Source organism: Sorex araneus, chromosome 2 (genome assembly GCF_027595985.1).
Source record: "Sorex araneus isolate mSorAra2 chromosome 2, mSorAra2.pri, whole genome shotgun sequence".
In the NCBI taxonomy this organism is placed as follows: domain Eukaryota; kingdom Metazoa; phylum Chordata; class Mammalia; order Eulipotyphla; family Soricidae; genus Sorex; species Sorex araneus.
In genome coordinates, this window is record NC_073303.1 from 200154731 (window position 1) to 200176602 (window position 21872).

Here is a 21872-nt window from a genome sequence, read left to right on the forward strand (position 1 = left end):
AGGCGTCTGTACCCATGGGGCAGGGGAGCTCGGCAGAGCAGCCAGCTTTGGGCAGGTAGCATGTGGGGGCCCTGGGGCCCAACCTTGCAGTCTAATGCTCGCAAGGCCAGCTCCGAGCCTCTGTGCTCTCCTCAGATGTTGGCTTCCATTTGGCTTGGCTCCCTGGGGTCTGTCCCACCCTCACCCTCTCCTGCACTGCAGGTGGAGCTGACGGGCAACAGCATTTATGAGTACATCCACCCTTCGGACCACGACGAGATGACGGCAGTCCTGGCCGCCCACCAGCCGCTGCACCATCACCTGCTCCAAGGTACTCGCTGCTAGGCAGAGACTCCGGGAAGAGCCCTGAATGGGTTTCCATGTGGCTGGGGTGGGGGGGGCGGATCTGCTCCTGCTCCCTCCTTTTAGGGCCCAGACCCCAAGCCCCTCCTTCCCATCCCCCACCCCACCAGACACACACACATGCACACACACACTCTCACACCACACACGCGCACACACACACACTCACACTCTCACACACACACTCACACACACTCACACATGCACACACTCACACACCACACACACTCACACATGCACACACTCACACACCACACACGCGCACACACTCACACACCACACACACGCACACACACACTCTCACACTCTCACACGCACACACACACTCTCACACTCTCACACGCACATACACACTCACACTCTCACACACTCTCACACACTCACACACGCACACACACATGCACACACACTCACACACACACGCACACACACATGCACACACACATTCACACACTCACACACACACACGCACACTTCGACCTCCTCATGCAGACCCCGTCCAGAGCAGCCCACAGCTTCTCCCCAGAGGTGCCTTAGGGTTTGCAGACACCTGGACAGGGTGTCTTAAGCGGAAGTTGCCGGGCTGGGTGACACGGGTGGGCTCAGCCCACAGCGGGAACTGGAGACTGTCCTGCCTCGTGGCCCCTGTGGGCTGTTGAAGCAAGCACACGGCTGCTTCCGGGGCCGGGTGCACGAGGACCCAAATTCCGTCACCGGGGCTCCCCGTGCCCAGCAGCACTGGGCAGTTCCCGACACTGGCAGGTCTGAGGGACACCACATCCTTGCCCCCCCCACCTTGAACTGTCATGTCTGTTGGCTGAGGATCACCAGGGTGCCCCCCCCCGCTCCCCGAGTATTGTTGGGGGGCACAGTGAGGGGGGAGGGGAGAGGGAGGGAGGGTCAGACAAGCTGGCGGTTTCTGTAAAAGGTTCTTGCGATTGTTTTGTTTTGTTTTGTTTTGTTTTTGGATCAACCAGCAGTGCTCAGGGATCACTCCTGCAGGGGCCTGGGGGACCCTATGGGGTGCCGGGGATGGAGCCAGGGTGGGCCACGTGCAAGGCAAGGGCCTTCCCCTCTGTGCTGTCTCTCCCGCCCTGGCCTTGCTGCTAACTGTCACGGCGGCAGTGTGACTTTGATAAATAAAACATGGTTGCTAGAGCAGGAATCCACAGGTTTCGTGCCCTGGTACCAGCAGGCTGCCCCGTCTTGGGGCCAGGACCTGCCTCCTGTCAGTCTTCTCTCGGATCCTTCTGAGCTCAGTCCCGGCCCAGCTGCCCAGCAGCCGTGTGGGAGATGGGGGGACAGTGCGACATGCCTCCTAGGGGGTAAGGCAGTTGCCTTGATGCATTGGCCCTGACTCAGTCCCTGGCACCGCACAGAGACCCCCTGAGCCCCACCAGGTGTGGCCTCTGGGCATAGAGCAGGAGTAAGCCCTGGGCACTTCCCGGGTGACCCCTAAGCCCTCACCACACACAGAAATAAAAATAAAGCCGAGAGCTTCCCTCACGGGCATTAACTGCTTTTGCCGTGGTGCAGTGGGCACGGCTGAGAGACTGGGGAGGGGTCACCCCAAACAGACGAGCCCTCAGGGTCTCTGGAGGGGAGCACGAACTCTTTCCAGGGGCACAGCCAGTGTCGATGCCAGGGCTGGGGCTGCGGCTGCTCGCCTGTCCACTCTCCGGACACTGAACGAGAGCATCTGGGTCTTGCCCCTGTAAGCGGCTTCCTGCGTCCAGGACCCTGGGCTCTGGCCAGCTCTCCGGGCCCGGGGACAGTGGGGGAGGGAGGAGGGCCTGCAGGGGGGACAGGGGCGGTGGCGTGACCAGCCTCCCTGCTTTCAGAGTACGAGATGGAGCGCTCCTTCTTCCTGCGGATGAAGTGCGTGCTGGCCAAGAGGAACGCTGGCCTGACCTGCAGCGGATACAAGGTGTGGGGCCTCTGCGGGCTGAGGCTAGGGCTTGCCCTGGACTCACTGTGTGGGGCCAAGAGTAGCCGTGCCCCCCAGCAGGGGTGGGGTGGGGGAGGTCTCACTGCACCCAGGCAGGTGCCTGACTTCCCTGAGAACCCAAGTCCCAGGCAGGAAGTAGAGGGGGGGCGGGGGGAGCAGCAGTGAGTGCTCTGGGGAGACAGGTGGCCTTTACCTGCACGACGACGGCCAAATCCAGGGTGACCGGAAGTCTGCGGCCCAACAGGACTGGCCCAGGCTGCTGTGTGGGGAGGGGTCCTCTGCGGGTAGGGCTTGAAGGGTCCCTCGCCCCCCTGCCTTACACCAGGACAGGAGCAGAGAAGGGGTGGGCGTTGGTTGGTGCCTTTCCCCTGCAGACTCCAGCTCCTAGGATTTGGGGAGCAGGGCACCCCCGCCCCCTCCCCCCTCCTCGCCTCACAGGATGGCTGGGGGATGGGCAGGGTGCAGGTTCCCAGCTGAGCCCCCTCCCCCCCATCAAGCCTGCTCTGGGGTCCCGCCCCCACCCCCAGAGAGAATCCATCCTGCATCTTCTCCCCCAGGAGGGTGAGCCTGTGGCTATGGGGGTCCCAGGGAAGGGGAGGGGGCGGGGCAGCTCATGTCTGCCTTTGTGTCCTTAGCTCCTCCTCCCCCACCTCCTCCCTCTCTGCCCCTTTCCATCCCCCTCCCCCTCGGCGCTCCCCATCTCCCCCCTCCAGCCTCTCCTCCCTCACCCCTTCCCGACTCTGGACGCTGCACTCTGAGCTCTCTCACTTCATGCCACTCAGCTTTCCAGTTTGGGGGACCCCTTTCTTACTTCTCTGCGTGGGTCGAGAGGGAGGACCCCTGGAGATGCAGGGCGGGGCCCTTTCTGCCACAGGGAGAGGATTCTGCTTTCAACTCCACCGAATTGAGTTGTTGTTTTGGGGTCCACACCAGGTTGTGCTCAGGGCTTGCTCCTGGCAGGGCTCAGGGGACCACCTGGGGTACCAAGGACCAAACTTGGGTCAGCTGCATGAGGGCAGTGCCTTGCCTGCTGTGCCATTGCTCCAGGTCCTGCTCCTCTGGATGGTGGGGGGGGGGCAGGCACTTGACCTCTGACCCGTCCTGTCTCTTCACCCTGAACCAGCTTCACTCCTTTGGCTTCCTGTCCCTGAGCGGACCAGAGGGGTCGGTGTGCCTCAGCTGTGTGGAGGAAGGGCTCGCTGACGGCCTGCCCTTAGGACCAGACTTGTCTTGGCTGTGACACTCCTGGTCTCCAAGTTTTTTGTCTGCGTAATGACTGTTTCTCTGTGCTTGGGAACTGCAGTTTTCTCCTGGTTCTCACGACTATAACGAGGGATTGTGTTTTCTTTCTTTCCCTTTTCTCTGGGGGGGCCGAGTGGGGGGTGTTGTCGATCACACCCAGGATGATCAGGGCTTACTCCTGGCTCTGCACTCAGGGATCACTCCTGATGGTGCTCAGGGGACCCTCGAGGGGTACTGGAAATCATACCCGGGTTTGCTGTGTGCCAGGCAGACACCCTACCTGCTGCGCTATGGCTCCAGCCCTGGTAACAAGCGTTTTCTACGAACCACCAGGTGATAACACCTGAGTTATAATGAATTTAAAATCATGTACATTGAGGCCAGGGGTGAAGTTCACTGGGAGCCCTGAGCACAGAGTCAGGAGTAAGCCCTGAGCACAGAACCAGGAGTAAGCCCTGAGCATAGAGTCAGGAGTAAGCCCTGAGCACAGAACCAGGAGTAAGCCCGAGCACCGAGCCAGAAGCAAGTCCTGAGCACAGAGCCAGAAGTAAGCCCCTGAACACAGAGCCAGGAGTGAGCCCTGAGCACAGAGCCAGGAGTCAGCCCTGAGCACAGAACCAGGAGCAATCCCGAGCACAGAGCCAGGAGTAAGTCCTGAGCACAGAACCAGGAGCAATCCCGAGCACAGAGCCAGGAGTCAGCCCTGAGCACAGAGCTGGGAGTCAGCCCTGAGCACAGAGCCGGGAGTGAGCCCTGAGCACAGAGCTGGGAGTCAGCCCTGAGCATGGCCAGGTGTGGCCACCAACAGACAGTAAAAGAGAGAACACAGCTGCCTTTCTGCCACGCCAGGAGCAGGGCGTGTGCTGTCCAGGCCGAGCGGCCGAAGATCCCAGCACGTTTGAGGAAACTTGTGGGCCGCCACCCCCCCCCTGCCGGCGGGGAGGCGGTGCCGTGCCCTGACGCACTGACCCCTGCCCCCCGCAGGTCATCCACTGCAGCGGCTACCTGAAGATCAGGCAGTATGTGCTGGACATGTCCCTGTATGACTCCTGCTACCAGATCGTGGGGCTGGTGGCCGTGGGCCAGTCCCTGCCGCCCAGCGCCATCACGGAGATCAAGCTGCACAGCAACATGTTCATGTTCAGGGCCAGCCTGGACCTGAAGCTCATCTTCCTGGACTCCAGGTGAGTGGGCTGGGGGGTCCCTGCGGGCTCCTCCCGGAAGCCAGAGGCTGCCCGAGCCTCACTGAGGGCCAGAGGGGGAAGGTGGACACCCTGGAAACCCGGGCAGCGTGGGGGCCCACGGGGGATGCCGGGACCCCCAGCCAGCCGCGTGCATGGCAAACACCCTACCTGCCGTGCTATCGCTCCCTCCCCCATAATGGGGTTTTGTTTGCTCTGAAATGATCATAATTTTCACCTTATTATCAAAATGGTTATTTTTTATTGAATCACCGTGAGATAGTTACAAGCTTTCATGTTTGAGTTTCAGTCATACAGTGATTGAACACCCATCCCTCCACCTGTGCACATTCCCCACCACCAATGTCCCCAGCATACCCCCTTTCCCGACCCTCCCCCTGCCTCTATGGCAGACAATCTCCCCCTTACTCTCTCTCTCCTTTTGAGCATTATGGTTTGCAACACAGATACTCAGAGGCCATCACGTTTGGTCCTTTATCTACTTTCAGCACACATCTCCCATCCCGAGCGATCCCTCCCACCCTCACTGACTCAGTGATCCCTTCTCTATCCCAGCTGCCTTCTCCCCCAGCTCATGTGGCAGTCTGCCAATCATGGGGCAATCTTCCTGGCCCTTGTGTCTACTGTCCTTGGGTGTCAGTCTCATATTATGTTATTTTATGTTCCACAAATGAGTGCAGTAAAATGGATGCTTTTTAATTTTTCTTTTTTTAATTTGGGGGCCACACCCAGTGGTACTCAGGGCTTACTCCTGGCTCTGTGCTAGGGGATCACTCCCGATAGGGCTCAGAGGACTGTATCTAGTGCTAAGGATCGAACCCAAGTTGGCCACGTGCAAGAGCCTCCCTGCTGTGCTATGTCGGCAACCCCAGGAAAAAAAAAATTTCACTTTATTGTGGCAAATGGCACATAACATAAAATTGTTTATTTTACATTACCTTTTACATTACCTTTTTGTTGGAGAAAAACAAACTTACCCAACAACAGGGAGGCTGAGACCCAAATGCCTTGCGCTGGGGGGTGATGACACCCCAAGGGGGAATGAGCAGAATCACCGTGGTCGCCCCCACCCAGCCCTGGCAAAAGGCACACCTCACTTTGGGGGTAGGGGAGCAGCCCCTGTGAGAAAGGCAGGGAGGGAGAACAAGGGGCTTGACGCCCGAAGGGGAGCCTCAGGCTGTGGTCGAAACTCGGTCCTTCCAGAATCAGGGACCCTCGGAGCACGCTTTGGAGCAGCCCCCGCTGCAGACTCGTTCCTGAAGGAGGTGGGAGCGCGGACAGGCTTCTACCAGTGTTCGGGGGGGGGGTTCAAGAGCACCCACAAACACAGCCTGAGACGTGCTGGGGGTGGGAAGGTCTCCCCAGGGGAGAAGCGGGGTTTTCTCCGTGTGTTGAAAGGCCGGGAACGCCTGCAGGCTGGCTCGGAGCCCATTTTTGGTTTGGGGGCACCCAGCGGTGCTCAGGGTCACTCCTGGCCCTGTCTCGGGAATCTGGTGGGCTCTGGGGACCCTATGCCGGGGATGGAATCAGGGTTGGCCACTAGCAAGGCAAGTGCCCTCCCCGCTGTACTACTATTGCTCTGGCCCTGGGGCAGATCGCTTTGAGGGGGGCCCTGGAGGCAGGCTGTGTGCACCCCAACGTCCCCCCGCTTCAGGAGAAGGGCCATAGCCCCCCCTGAAGTGAGTGGACCAGAAAGGCGGCCGTCCTGGGTGTCCGGTCTGCCTGGGAGACCCTACTGGAAGCTTAGAGCAAAGACGGATTCTCCTGAATGCCAGCCTCAGTATCCCATAGGGCCCCCCGAGCACTGCAGGAGTCAGCCCTGCGCACGGCTGGGTGTGGCTCACTCCCACCCCCTGGGAAAGAAAGTTCAGGTGGGGGTGGTCCTCACACCCACCAGCTCTGGTGCAGCATGAGGGGCTAGGAGAGGCTGGGGGCCAGTCTCTGTGCCTGAGCTCCAGGTGAGGGTGGTCCTGGTGCGAGGCTGGGGGGCGGCCTGGCGAGTGGTGGGCGTGGCCGCACTGACCCCAGACACGACTGAACTCAGCTTGGCCCCCAAATCCTGTTCCCCGGTTATTTGTGGTTATTTCTCTTTGAAACCGTAGCTGGTGCTTTAGCTAAGGATGGGTGAGCCCGGCAGAGCCTGGGGTTTGGCACGGCCCTCTGACGGGTCTTCAGACACTGGAGGTCTGGAAAGACCCCCGGCGCCCTGCCAGAGCTGCCCCTTTCATTCTCCCGGGCAAGCGGGCCCCATGTGTTTCTGATTCACTGACACGCCCGGGGCGCTTTCATCCTGCAGGCTGAGGTGCCTGGTTTTCTTCTGGGGGAAGCCAGACAGCGGGAGTTCCCTGCCAGGGGAAATCAGACTCAAGCAGGGCCTGCAGGGCTGGGGGGGGGCTCAGGCATGTCCCAGGGGCCCCCCGAGGGCTCTGCACCGCGCCCCTTCCCACCCACCTGGAGCCCGTCCCTTCCCACCTGCAGGCAACACCCTGGAAATGAGCCCAGCAGGACCCACCTACTGCAGGGACCCGGAGCCCCCAGGCCCGCCCACCCCGCTGTGCTCGGCACCCCCCACCCCTGGCTCCAGCCCGGGAGACAAGACACCCGCCACAAGCAGCTGGGATGGCCGGGCTGGGCGGGTGGGTCTAGGATGCCGAGGGGCACCTTTCCTTGCAGAACGGAAATGAGGGCTCAGAAGACCCAGGGGCCCGTGGGAGCCCAGAGGGGCCACTAACTTCTGGGCCTTGGGGACCACCTGCTCCTGTTCCCATAGTGAGCTGCCACGGAGCCTCCTCTGAGGTCTCAGTCTTGCACGAGGCCAGTGCCAGTTCAGTCCCGGCCTCCCACGTGGTGCCCCGAGCCCACCAGGAGTCAGCCCCAAGCACAACAGCACGGGGCCCCAACCCCCGCCCCCCGCCCCCCGCCGCCAATTTTTTTTTCCCCGAGTCCCAATCAGAATATGTTGTGGTGTTTCTTAGGATCTTTAAAACAATCTTCCGCTGAGAGGGGGGTTGAACATCTCGGGGGACCCCCTCACTCCCACCCTTAGAAAGTCCCCATCTGTAGCATCACTCTCAGACCAGCTGTGCCCATTCCCAGCATGGGTGGGGGGGCGCGGGGGGCAAGCAGAGATATAGAGGTTCAGGCAGGCAGTGGTCAGGCCGTGGAGACAGCCCAGTATTCCTCAAGCGACGGACAGAAAGACGGCAACTACAGAAAAGAGAAAGCCGGAAATTGGGACCCAGGGTACCACGGGATAGACTCTAAAACGGGGACGGGGGATGGGAGGTGGGAGCGGGGGAAGCAAGTGGACCCCGCGGGCAGCACTGGGAGGCAGAAATCCACAGAGACAGGAAAGGAGAGAGCCAGCGTTCCCGGGAGCAGGGGGTGGGGACGCTCTGTCCACAGGGGCGATTTCAGGTTAGGATGATGAGAAAGTTCTGGAAACGAAGGAGGTGTGTGTCACATGGCATGGTGAAAGTACCATTCCCGGGGGGGGGGGTTCCCGCAGAAAAAGGGCCCGTTTACAGGATGCATCTTTGCCGCAGTGACAAAGATGGAGGCAGGGCTGTCCTCTCCTCTTGCCGCCCGCCGCCCCCCCTCCCGTCCCGCCCCCCCAAGATTCCATAAAGTGGGGTCTCCTCCCTCGTGTAGTAAGGGGCGGCTTTCTCCTAACATTAGAACCCTGGGCCAGTCGTTTGCACCCTCGGATGGCTTCCCCTTGACAAAGGACACATTTTCAGCCCTCCCAGCCATTCAGTCCTCGCCCGGTGGTTTCTGAAGAACATTCCAGCATTCCTGCAGCGGAACAGGGCTACATCCTGCCCGGGGCTGCAGTTCAAAGGCTTTCTCCTTGTAAAAAAGGTCATTCTCCCTTTCCAAAATCAACACTTCCCCCGCCCAGCCTTTTAGCACTTGATTAGTTAGCAAAACCAATATTAGTTTAAAGGCAAGGCAGGAGCAGCGCAGGGCCCCGTGGCTCACCCGGCCCCTGGGCCCCCCTCCCCCGCTAGGGTGACCGAGCTCACTGGGTACGAGCCGCAGGACCTGATCGAGAAGACCCTCTACCACCACGTGCACGGCTGCGACGTGTTCCATCTGCGCTACGCACACCACCTGCGTGAGTACCGCCCGTCCCCCCGCCCCCCTGCCACACACGCGCCCCGGTGGAGAGGCCCCGAGCACCCCACTCTAGTTCTGGGCAATGCCTCATGCACGGGCACGTGGGTGCAAGCCCCCGGTTACGTGGCCCAGCTCACCCTTCCAGCGAGCACTGCGGCCAGGGTGCGAGGGCCCTGGGTGTGGGCTCTTGGGTGAGGCCGAGTTTCCCCAGGCTGTCTGGACTCCCCTGCAATGAGGCAAGAGAGGGAGAGGTGCCCAGGCTCCCCCCCCCACGGCCTTCCTCGTCTCCGTGGTTTAGACCGGTCCCCCAGCCAGCGTGAGAGCGTGAGGTTTCGCGTGGAGGACGCTGAGGTTCAGAGGGGTTAAGGCCCTCGCCCGTAGTCACACAGCCAGCAGGCAGCAAGCAGCACAGGGCGCCCGGCCCAGCTGGCGTCCAGCCTCCGTCCACTGGCCGGCTGCCCAGGTGGGCCATTCCCAGAACGGGAGGACGTGGAAAGAGTGAAGTAACGGGGCTGGACTGGCCGGCGGGGGCCGTCTGCGGAACATCTGGATCGGGGTGCGGTGCCTGTCACGGCAACGACGACAGGAGCGGCCGCTCCTAGGAGCCAGGCCTCGGACAGGGATGGCGTGGGCTACCTCATCCTCCCAGGCATGGCTGGAGATGGGCTGCAGATGCGGGGAGGAGCTGCAGGGGGGCCCGAGCCCAGCCGGGCGTGCAGACTCGGATGCAGGAGGGCAAGTCTCTGCATCGCTGGAGTGGGCGGCCTGTGCTGCGTGTCCCTTTGGTGGCCTAATGCTCGCAAGGCCAGTGCTCAGAGCCACTCTGTCTGGACGCTCAGTGTCAGCCAAGGCCCCACTGCAGTACATGGCCGCCTCGTGGGCACATGGAGACCCGGTGACTGAAGAGCTGTGTCCCTCCTCTGCGTCTAACAGCCAGATCCTAGCGTCGGGAAAGCACCTCGTCACTCTGGGGTCTGAGCTTGGTAGCGAAGCTGGAACATACGGGGCATGTAGGTCAGCGTGGCTAACGGGGATTCCAGGCCTTCCTCTGCCCACCAGGCAATTACAGGAGACTTGAATGGACAGGAAAGGGAAAGTGCGTGTTCTCATTCAAGAGGATGTCTGCTGCCCTTCGGAACATTGTAGAACGTTCTGGAACATTCTAGAACATTCTTGAACATTCTAGAAGTGGGGTGCTGAGGCTAGGGAAGGATGCTCAGGGTGAAAGCCCAGCACTGTGGGGTTCCCAGCCCCTTTGTATGGAGGCAGGAGCACACTGGGGGCTTCTGTATCCCACTGAGCCCCTTTTATGGAAGCTTGCGACCAAGACTATGCGATCTGGCAAACAAGGCAGAGAGAAAAGAATCAGGGGATTTAAAGGCTTTCCCCACTCCTCTCACACCACTCGGCAGAGTCTTTCTCAGGGGTGGCATCTATGGAGCTGTAAGAGCCCCCTGCTTTAGCTGTTCTTACGCACGCTCACCAGGGGCCACACTCTTTGGCTGTGGCATGTGTAGCCAGGGTTTGCGGGCACCGGGAAGCACAGGCCACGGAGCGGCTGGGCTCGTGTCCAGCTGCTCCGTGGCCTGTGGCACCAGGGATCAAACTCAGGACCTAATGCTCGCAAGTCCAGTGCTCAGAGCCACAGACCGCCCGCCACCCCTGTTGGTCTGGGATGCCTTTGGGAGAGTCTTAGGCATGGCAGAAGCCCCGAGATAGAACATTGGCACTGCCCGTCGACGGGGGAGAGAAGCCAGGGGTCTCTCTCCCACAGCCCCCACAAGGGGGTTCATCCCACAGGGGGTGGTCAGCATACCCCACTCCGCCCAGCCCTGCATCTCTTTGTCGGGAGGAGCCCGAGGCCTGGAAAGCAGAGCCCGGAAGCCACACTGCGTGCTCAGCGCATCCCTGCAGCCCAGGGCCACACGGTCTTTGGGGGGCTCCGACCCTCCTCAGGGCCTGTCACTGTGGACAGCGTGTCCCCTGGGGAGATTCTCCCCTGAGCTGTTGCTTCCCCTCCCTAGGCCGGATGTGACTCTGAGCCACGCAGCCACCTGGGGCCGCAGGTGTAGACTGCACGGTGGTGCTGACTGGAGGGAGTTTGGGGGAGGACCCGCCAGCACGCAGCAGACACCCTCCCCTAAGAATTAGCAGCCTGGGGGCCGGAGCCATAGCACAGAGGGGAGGGGGGAGGGTGTCTGCCTTGCACACGGCTGACCCGGGTTGAATTCCCAGCATCCCATAGGGTCCCCCGAGCACCGCCAGGGGTGATTCCTGAGTGTAAAGCCAGGAGGAACCCCTGTGCATCGCCAGGTGTGCCCCAAAAAGCAAAAAAAAGAAAAAAGAAAGAAAGAAAGAACAATAGCAGCCCCTCACTTGCCTGCATCCTCCCCTCCTTGGTTTTTCCGGGGTGGGCTTTGGCAGGAGGCTACCCCGTCAGTGCTCCGGGCACCATGGGGCGTTGGGTACAGAGACTTGGGCTCCTACGTGCTGTGTCCACCCTCCTGCTCTGCTCACTGAGCCACCCGGCCACCCCTGGATGCCTCATTCTGCAGAACTCTCTAGGGGTTGCCACATATCCCCTTGCAATCGGACACCTCCAAAGCACCTCTTACAATCCTACGCTCCCAGCTCCAAATGCTCACCCTCTCGCCCTCCCAGGCCCCTCCTGGGTGCCACATGCTTCTCAGGGCCCTGGGCATCCCCCAGGGGGTCTCCCTCTCTCACCGCCCTGAGCTCAGCTCCAGGGCCCAGTGGGAGTCTCAGAAAAAGTCTCAGAAGGCATCTCTCCCGGACAGGAACTTCCCGCCAGCGGCCAGTGGGTTTCACACGCGCCGGGGTCACACGAGACTCCGTTTATTTGAAGCTCCCTGGGCAGGGCTGCAGGTGGAGGGGGCTGTGGGTCGAGGGCCTCCCCCCATCAGCAGAGCCTTCCTCGGTGCTATCGGGGACTTGCCTGAGCAGCTGAATGGGCAGCGCAGCCAGCCGGGCAGCCAGGAGCATTTGTGGGTGAAATGGCCTCCCCAGGGACCCCACGAGTGCAGATTACAAACAGGGTCGGCAGAAGTGGGAGGTGGAAGATCAGGGAAAGAAAGGGAGACGTTCTGCCTTGGGGGGGTTGTTTGGTTGTTTGGTTGGTTGGTTGGTTTTCTTGGTTTCGGGGCCACACCTGGCAATGCTCAGTCAGGGGTTACTTCTGGCTCTGCACTCAGGAATTATTTCTGGCAGTGCTCAGGGGACCCTATGGGATGCCAGGGATCGAACCCAGGTCAGCTGCATGCAAGGCAAACACCCTGCCTGCCGTGCTAGCCATGCTAGCGCTCCGCCCCAGAGAATGAAGAGGCTGGCAGCCAGCCAGGTTCCTGGGCAGGCTTGACGAGGCTGCAAGGGTTTCAAACCCCCACCATGAAAAAGCGTTTTCCTTTCTCGTGGGGGTTTGAGCCATACCCGGCAGTGCTCAGGGCTTACTCCTGGCTCTGTGCTCAGGGCTTACTCCTGGCTCTGTGTTCAGGGCTGACTCCTGGCTCTGTGTTCAGGGCTGACTCCTGGCTCTGTGCTCAGGGCTTACTCCTGGCTGTGTTCAGGGCTGACTCCTGGCTCTGTGTTCAGGGCTGACTCCTGGCTCTGTGCTCAGGGCTTACTCCTGGCTCTGTGCTCAGGGATTACTCCTGGCAGTGCTGGGGGTCAAACCCAGGCTGGCGACGTGCAGGGAAAACGCTCTCCCCGCTGTGCTGTCGCGCTGGCCTGGAACAAGCATTTCTGGTGGGCGCGAGAGGGGCTCCCGCAACCCCTCGGAAGTCGTGTGGCCTGTGTTGGTCACAGCCGGCCCTTGAGGGGCAGCAGCCGATGGGCCGCATCTCCTTCAGCCCCAGAGGTAGCCAAAGCGAATTTTCTGGAAGCTGCTGCCCGCCCCCCCCCCCGCAAGGGCGGCCCCTCTGGGTGACGGGGATCAGAGCCCCCAGACAGCCCACCTCCTAGGGGGTTAGAGCAAGGCGGGGGAGAGACACAGTTTTGGTCCTGACGGGTCACTGGCCCACGGTGCTGAGTGAGGGACCAGGGGCCAGGCAGGCTGACATGTGAAGGTGTGTGCTAGCTGGCCCCTGGCCCCAGGAACTCCGGGTGGGGCTTGGGGGGCCCCACCCACGGGTGCTCTGGGCTTCCTCGTGGCTCTGTGCTCAGGGGCCAGTCCTGCTGGGACACAGGGACCCCGCAGGGTGCCGGGATGGAGCCGGGGACGGCTGCGAGCCCGGCAGTGGCCTCCCCGCGGGCCATGGCCCCGGCTCGCTCTGGACTCCGTGCAGGGGCCCAGGGTGCAGCGCAGGGCTGGGGCTTGGGGGACAGCCCGCTCACCAGCCCCTGCCCTTGTGTCCGCAGTGCTGGTGAAGGGCCAGGTGACCACCAAGTACTACCGGCTGCTGTCCAAGCGGGGCGGCTGGGTGTGGGTGCAGAGCTGCGCCACCGTCGTGCACAACAGCCGCTCCTCCCGGCCCCACTGCATCGTGAGTGTCAATTATGTGCTCACGTAAGTCAGCCGATTCGTTTCTCTCGCCCCTGCCCTCCCACCCTCCCCCAACTCACCCCTCCTCTGTACCTAGTACACACCTCTCCCTCCTCCCCCATCCCCTTCTTCCCTGCCCACTAACACCTCCTCTCCCTCCTCCCCACCCACCCCTCCTCCCTCATTACACACCTCCTCTCACTCCTCCCCACCCACCCCTCCTCCCTCATTACACACCTCCTCTCACTCCTCCCCACCCACCCCTCCTCCCCGCCCACTACACACCTCTTCTCCCTCCTCCCCACCCACCCCTCCTCCCTCATTACACACCTCCTCTCCCTCCTCCCCACCCACCCCTCCTCCCCGCCCACTACACACCTCCTCTCCCTCCTCCCCACTCACCCCTCCTCTCTGCCTACTACACACCTCTTCTCCCTCTTCCCCCCACCCCCCTCTTTCCTGCTCACTAACACCTCTTCTCCCTCCTCCCCACTCACCCCTCCTCCTCCTCCTCATTACACACCTCCTCTCCCTCCCCCCACTCACCCCTCCTCCCTGCCCACTACACACCTCCTCTCCCTCCTCCCCACTCACCCTTCCTCCCCACCCACTGCACACCTCCTCTCCTTCCTCCCCACTCACCCCTCCTCCCACCCACTGCACACCTCCTCTCCCTCCCCCCACTCCTCCCAATGCCAATCTCCTACCCACATCCTCCTCTTCACCCCACATCTCTCTCCTCCATTCTCCCCCTCACCAACTCTCCCTCCCTCCCTCTCCTCCTCACGGCGACTCCTCCCCCTATGAATCCCCTCCTTCCCTTCCACCTGTGCCAAGGACCCCTTCCCCATAGGCACCCTCCTCCCCAGCCCCAAACCACCCTCCTCCTCCCTCCCCTCCCCCATTGTCTCCTGTTTTGTTTTTATTTAAACAACCCTGTGGACAGTCCAGCTGCTTCACTCTGTGGTGGAGGCAGCCCAGATGCTCGGTGGCTGTGGGAACCTGGGAGGGGGGGGGCTCCCGTCCTGGGCACAGTCTGGCAGCAGAGCAGACAGACAGACCCAGGGTGGCCCGAGGTGGCAGCGCGGCTGGGAGAGGGGACATTCCGTTCTTGAGGCGGGGCCTGGAGCGGGGAGGACCCGTGTTCTCCCCCAGATCCCAGCCCCCCACCCCCGGTGCCTTCTCCCCCTGCCCACCCCACCTCCTGCATGGCCGCTGCCTGAGACATGACCAGGACCCTACTGCAATGCCGCTAAGGCACCTGGCACCCCACCCTGGCATGAACTTGATCCCCCTCCCCATCCCGAGGGTCCCCCTCCCCACCCCGAGGGTCCCACCGAGCCCCGAGCCCCAAGCAGGGCTCCGTGTACCTGGCCTGGCTGCTCAGTGTCCAGGGCCTGGACAGAGGTGGGTGACGGGAACACAGATCACACTGGACACTCATGGGGTCTGAGAGGGTCCCCTCCCCCTCCCCACCTGGGCCAACTGTCGAGGCCATGGGACCCTGGAGACACTCCTTAGCATTGGGGGTTTCCCGAGTGTATTTGGGGTCTGGGGACTGAAGGCACCCCGCTGACCCCCGACTCTGTTCCCAAGGAGGCCTTGAGACTGACCACCACAGGTCCCATTCGGGGAGGACTCTGATTAGAGTCTACCTTGGGGGGACTCTAGTCTCAGGGGTCCTAACCTCGGGGTGCTAACTTCAGGGGTCCTAACCTCGAGGAACTGGAACCTAGGAGAGTTCTAACCTTGGAGGCTTCTTCTTTTTTTTTTTTTTTTTTTTTGCTTTTTGGGTCACACCCGGCGATGCACAGGGGTCACTCCTGGCTCATGCACTCAGGAATCACCCCTGGTGGTGCTCGGGGGACCATATGGGATGCTGGGATTCGAACCCGGGTCGGCCGCGTGCAAGGCAAACACCCTACCTACTGTGCTATCACTCCAGCCCCACCTTGGAGGCTTCTAACCTGGAGGGGTTCGCTCTGACCTTGGAGGCTTCTAACCTCGGGGGATCTGACCTTGGGGTCCTAATCTCGGGGTCTCTAACCGTGGGGTCTCTATCATTGGGCGTTTCCACCCTGTGCCCCCACGAAGATGGCTTTCTGGGTCACAGCAAATGGCCCTTTAAGATGAAGCCCTGGGGTCCGGGAGACAGTAAGGGCTACACCTGGTCTATGCTGGACCCGAGCTGAATTTCTGACACCACATGGTCCCCCAAGCACCACCAGGGGTATCCCCCTGCACTGTGGGGTCCGAGCAGCGTGACGTCCTGCACTAAACGGCCCTGGGCCCCTGGGCCCCCCCTCCGCCCCAAGCATCACTTGGGAGTGGCTGCCCGCTCCCCACAATGCGACCCGAGGCTGGAGAGACAGTGCAGTGGGAATGCTAGCCGTGGCCACAACCCCGGGTCACTCCCCAGCACTCCCGACGCCCCCCCACCCCCCACGCCAAGCACCACCAGAGCTCACTCCTGAGCACAGACCAGGAACCGCTCCTGAGCAACACTCCCCCCCACCCCCCTCCAAGTAAGAAAATAAGGGGCTGGAGCAATAGCACAGCGGGTAGGGCATTTGCCTTGCACGTGGCCGACCCGGGTTTGATTCCCAGCATCCCATATGGTCCCCCGAGCACCACCAGGGGTAATTCCTGAGTGCAGAGTCAGGAGTAACCCCTGAGCATCGCCGGATGTGACCCTCCCCCCAAAAAAAACAAGTAAGAAAATAAATGAGTCTGTGCAGCCGCAGGGGGATCCGGGGAGATGGTGCCCAGACGCAGCTCCCGGGGGGACCGCGGCCCCCCGACCTGGCCTCTCACTCCCCAGTGACGTGGAGTACAAGGAGCTGCGGCTGTCCCTGGACCAGGTGTCCACGGCCAAGTCCCAGGACTCGTGGAGGACGGCCTTGTCTACCTCACAAGAAACCCGGAAGCTAGCGAAACCCAAACACGCCAAGATGAAGACGAAGTTGAGAACGACCCCGTACCCCACACAGGTCAGCCGGGAAAGGGTCCCCTGGGGCGGCAGGGCGGGGAGTCGCAGCCCTGGGACGTCCTGCTCACAAGCCAGCACCCAGCCTGGGGACACGGTGCCGGGCTTCAGGACCGCCTGGCCGGGGCCAGGAGGAAGCGGGCCAAGGCGATGCCCCTCCGGCCGGCGGGACTCGGACCCGCAGCTCACAGCTGTCAGTTCTCGAGTGATCGACGGGGGGTGCAGAGATAAGCGAGGCGTGTGGGATGTTTGACAGTGGGGGGCTAAAGCAAACTCGGGCCACTTAGCACCGACTGGCTTTTGCAGCCCCTTTTTGGGGGGCTGACGGTCAAGACATCCCGCACACATCAGAGTACTTAACATTAAGACACATCAGATCAAAACTCCTTAAAGTCCATGTTATTCTGTAGCCTAATGACGCACGGAGTTCCTGATGCAGTCAACCAGGCCACCTTGTACCTCTGCACCCCACTTCCCGTATATCCCACGTCAGCGTCTATGCAAGCTCCACACAACAGCCCACTAAGGCATTTGTTCAACTTCCATCCAGTCACAGCCCAGTTAATCTCTAACAGAAGGCGGCTGCACGGCGACGTGCTGACCCCAGCCCAGGTCACTCAGAGTTAGTTCCTCCTCGCTGCTTGCAGCTGCGACACGGCCCTGTTGGCAGGGCAGCGTCCCCGGAGCTTCCTCGTGACTCGGGCCAAGCACCAACACAGTGGGCACCCTGCTTCCAGAGCAGTTTCCTGCGAGGGGAGGGGGGCCACTGTTATCATTAGGGTCACGACCGGTGGTGAAATGGGGCCACCGGGGCCCCTCCCAGTGGTGCTGGGAGGCCACTGGTCCTTCCTTTTTTCCTTCCTTTTTTCCTTCTTTTTTTCCTTCCTTCCTTCCCCCTCCCTCCCTCCCTTCCTCCCTCCCTTCCTCCCTCCCTCCTCCTTCCCCCTCCTTCCTCCCTACCTTCCTCCCTCCCTCTCCATCCCTCCCCCTTCCTTCCTTCCTTCCTTCCTTCCTTCCTTCCTTCCTTCCTTCCTTCCTTCCTTCCTTCCTTCCTTCCTTCCTTCCTTCCCCCTCCCTCCCTTCCTTCCTCCCTCCCTTCCTCTCTCCTCCTTCCCCCTCCTTCCTCCCTCCCTTCCTCCCTCCCTCTCCATCCCTCCCCCCTTCCTTCCTTCCTTCCTTCCTTCCTTCCTTCCTTCCTTCCTTCCTTCCTTCCTTCCCTCCTTCCTTCCCTCCTTCCTTCCTTCCCCTTCCCTCCATTCCTTCCTCCTTCCCTTCCTCCCTCCCTCCCTCTCCATCCCTCCCCTTCCTTCCTTCCTTCCTTCCTTCCTTCCTCCCTCCCTTCCTCCCTCCCTCTCCATCCCTCCCCCATTCCTTCCTTCCTTCCTTCCTTCCTTCCTTCCTTCCTTCCTTCCTTCCTTCCCTCCTTCCTTCCCTCCTTCCTTCCCTCCTTTCTTCCTTCCCCTTCCCTCCCTTCCTTCCTCCTTCCCTTCCTCCCTCCCTCCCTCTCCATCCCTCCCCTTCCTTCCTTCCTTCCTTCCTTCCTTCCCCCTCCCTCCCTTCCTTCCTCCTTCCCTTCCTCCCTCCCTCCCTTCCTCCCTCCCTCCCTCCTCCTTCCCCCTCCTTCCTCCCTCCCTTCCTCCCTCCCTCCCTCTCCATCCCTCCCCCTTCCTTCCCTCCCTCCTTCCTTCCTTCCCCCTCCCTCCTTTCCTTCCTCCTTCCCTTCCTCCCTCCCTCCTCCTTCCCCCTCCTTCCTCCCTCCCTTCCTCCCTCCCTCCCTCTCCATCCCTCCCCCTTCTTTCCTTCCTTCCTTCCTTCCTTCCTTCCTTCCTTCCTTCCTTCCTTCCTTCCCCCTCCCTCCCTTCCTTCCTCCCTCCCTCCCTCCTCCTTTCCCCTCCTCCCTCCCTCCCTTCCTCCCTCCCTCCCTCTCCATCCCTCCCCCTTCCTTCCTTCCTTCCTTCCTTCCTTCCTTCCTTCCTTCCTTCCTTCCTCCCTCCCTTCCTTCCTGCCTGCCTTCCTTCTTCCTTCTTTTCCTCCCTCCTTCCCTTCCTCCCTTCCTTCCTTCCTTCCTTCCTTCCTTCCTTCCTTCCTTCCTTCCTTCCTTCCTTCCTTCCTTCCTTCCTTCCTTCCTTCTTCTCTCCCTCCCTCCCTCCCTCCCTCCCTCCATCCATCCCCCCTTCCCTGCTTTCTGAGCACTCTTCAAACTCTGAATGCCACCAGTGCCCGCTGTTTTGCTTCTCCTTCCAGCAGGCATGGAGCACCCTGAATGCCCCTGGGACCCAGCTGGGTTGCAGAGGGCGTGTCCCACCTGGGGCTAGGGGATGGGGGTGGGCACTGTGGAGCCTCGGGGTGGGGAAGGTGGACACCGGCCCGCCACGGAGCCTTCACCCATCTCCTTTTCGCCACAGCAATACAGCTCGTTCCAGATGGACAGGATGGAATGCGGCCAGCTGGGACCCTGGCGGGGCAGCCCCCCGGCGCCCGCGCCCGTGCCCCCGGAGCAGCAGCTCCACGCCGAGGGCAGCGAGCTGGTGTACGCGCCCTCCTACAGCCTGCCCTTCTCCTACCACTACGGACACTTCCCCCTCGACGCGCCCGTCTTCGGCAGCAAGAAGCCCATGCTGCCCGCCAAGTTTGGGCCCCCCGCGGGCACGCCCTGCGAGATGGCACGCTTCTTCCTGAGCACGCTGCCAGCCAGCGGCGAGTGCCAGTGGCACTATGCCAACCCCCTCGTGCCCAGCAGCCCGTCTCCAGCTAAGAACCTCTCAGAGCCGCCGGTGACCCCTGCTCGGCACGGCCTGGTGCCCAGCTACGAAGGTGGGTGGTGTGGGGGAGGGCAGGGCTGGGGACCCCCCGCCCGGCGGGGGTGGCGGGCGGTGGCATGTGGAGGGAGAGCCCTCTCCCCGCGCGTGGCTGGGCTGTGCCTTCTCCTGGTGCTCAGGTCTTATTGCCCCATGCCAGGGAGAAAAAACTGGGTGCTGGGTGCTGGGTGCTGGGCCCCGAGCCGGGGGGGGGGGCGGGCATGAGTGACAATGCAAAGGGCAGAGGAGATGCTCTATCCGGCCTCAGGCAGTGTTGTGACTCAGGGTGATGGAGCACAGGCCTGGGGTGTCCATGGCCCCGGGCTGCCTCCCCAGCCCTCGCCGTGATCCCTATAAAAACTGTCAGGAGAGCCAGAGGGGCTGGAGGGCGCTTGCCTTGCATGCTGCTGACCCGAGTGTGGCCCCCAGAGTACCACCTGGAGTGATCCCTGAGCATGGCACCAGGAGTAAGCTCCGAACACCACCAGGTGTGACCCAAAATTAAGACAAACCAAATAAGAGGGACTGGAGAGATGGCCCATGCCTAACGCGATCCCCAGCACCGCATACGTCCCCTGAGCACCCCCTGGAGTGATCTCTAAGTGCAGCCAGGAGGAAACATCAGGCACCGCCAAGTGTAGGGACCCCCCCACAAAAGCCCGAAGGGGCTGGAAAGACAGCACAGTGGATAAGGTGCTTGCCTTGCACGCAACTGACCCTAGTTTGATCCCGTGCCTCATCTAAGCTAACCACATGTCTGATTTTATGTTTGGGGAGCCACATGTGGTGGTGTTCGGGGCTGGCTCCTCCTGGCTCTGCACTCAGGGTCACTCCTGGTGGGCCGAGGGGACCTTATGAGGACCCAGGGATCAAACTCGGGTCATCAATGTGCCAGGCAAACGCCCTACCCGTTTTAGCCCCTTGGTGATGCTTGGTGCTTACCCCTGGCTCTGTGTTCAGGGGTCACTCCTGGTGGGATGAGGGGACCTTGTGGGTTGCCAGGGATGGAACTTGGGTCGTCAGTGTGCAAGGCAAACGCCCCACCCGTTCCATCCCCTCATGATGCCCATGGCTTACTCCTGGTTCTCCATTCACGGGTCACTCCTGGGAGGCTCAGGGGACCTTATGGGGGATCCAAGCCAGTTCCGCCGCGTGCAAGGCAAACGCCCTATCCGTTCCAGCCCCTCATATCTGGGTTTGTTTTTATGTTTTGGGGTCACCCTGGAGATGCTCAGGGCTTACCCCCTGACTCTGTGCTCAGGGGTCACTCCTGGTAGGCTCAAGGGACCTTATGGGGATCCAGGGATCAAACTCAGGTCATCGGTGTGCAAGGCAGACGCCCTACCTGTCCCAGCCCCTTGGTGATGCTAGGGGCGTACCCCTGGCTCTGCGCGCACTCCTGGGGGCAACAGGGGGACCCTCTGGGGTGCCGGGGACCGAACCCACGTGCCGGGCCAACGCTCTGCGCGCGCGCTCCTGCTCCGTGCCGCCGCCGCGGGCGGGCTCCCGAGTGTCGCCTTGTCCCCGCAGCGCCCGTGGCCGCCGCGCGCAGGTTCGCCGAGGACGCCGCGCCGCCGCCGCCGCCGCCGCCGCCTTCCAGCTTCCCGAGCTGCGGCCACTACCGCGAGGACGCGGCGCTGGGCCCGGCCAAGGGGGTCCGGCACGCGGCGCGGGACGGGCCGCGCCTGGCGCTGGCCCGCGGGGCGCCCGAGTGCTGCGCGCCGCCGCCGCCGCCGCCCCCCGAGCCCCCCGGCGCGCCCCCGCCGCAGCTGCCCTTCGTGCTGCTCAACTACCACCGCGTGCTGGCCCGCCGCGGGCCGCTGGGGGGCGCTGCGCCCGCCGCCGCCGCTCACCTGGCGGGCGGCCCCGGCGGCCCCGACGCTGCGGCGGGCGGCGCGCTGCGCCCCCGGCCCCCCGGCCCCGCCGCCGCCGCCTCCCCGCCCGGCGCGCCCCTGCCGCACTACCTGGGCGCCTCGGTCATCATCACTAACGGGAGGTGACCGGTTCCCCGGGGCCGCGCGGTCGGTGCCCCGTGCCCGGGAAGGGAACCGGGGCTGGCAGACGCTCCTCCTGGGGGTGGCTGGCTGCGTGCCCCCCCCACCGCATCAAGACCCCCCTGGACTTCAAAAATTGGTCTGGAGGGGGGGGGGACGGGGCGTGGCAGGCTTGCCTTGTCCCCAGTGCGCGGCTACATCCTTTCTGCGGTGGTGCACAAGGCTCCCCACCCCACCCCCAAGCAATCAGGTGGGTGCCACGCGCCTTGGGAGGGGTGGCTTGGAGGAGGAGGGGACTCCCCCCCACCCCGCACTTGAAAGGCAGAGGGCGATTATTATGCAAGCCCCCCGGAACAGACAGCAATGCTGTCTTTAAAAAGTCATTTTTAAAGAGTCTCGTTTAAGAGTTGTTTCACTCCAACCTCTGCTTTCAATACCAAAAAAAAGTCAAGCAGCTGAGACCAAGGGTGAACCTAAGTTCTTACCTCCTTAACCCCCACGAACTCTTGGTGACGCCAAGAATAGCACCTTCAGAATATATTGAACAGGCATTCAATGCAAAAAAAAATTATATATATAGAGGCAGATATTTTATGGGAATGACATGTGGAGGGCATGACAGGCTGGCAGAAGGACCCACATCACAGAGACCTGTGATTCGGGTCGTGTTGGCGACAGGTAGTGCTGAGCGAGGTTGTTAACTTGCATGTGCAATGTTGAAGACTCGTTGGGCTACGCCTCGT

General features: G+C 62.0%; 1 protein-coding gene across 1 annotated transcript in view; it reads left to right on the top strand.

The window, feature by feature from the left end:
• The window catches only part of SIM2 (SIM bHLH transcription factor 2), a 40645-nt gene extending 19510 nt beyond the window's left edge, over positions 1–21135 (top strand). The window contains exons 4-11 of the mRNA XM_055128511.1: positions 202–310; positions 2184–2269; positions 4517–4716; positions 8745–8851; positions 13228–13375; positions 16173–16341; positions 18743–19151; positions 20666–21135. Coding sequence (XP_054984486.1) covers positions 202–310; positions 2184–2269; positions 4517–4716; positions 8745–8851; positions 13228–13375; positions 16173–16341; positions 18743–19151; positions 20666–21135 — 1698 coding nt within the window. The remainder of the gene's footprint in view (positions 1–201; positions 311–2183; positions 2270–4516; positions 4717–8744; positions 8852–13227; positions 13376–16172; positions 16342–18742; positions 19152–20665) is intronic.
• The last annotated feature ends 737 nt before the right edge of the window (positions 21136–21872 follow it).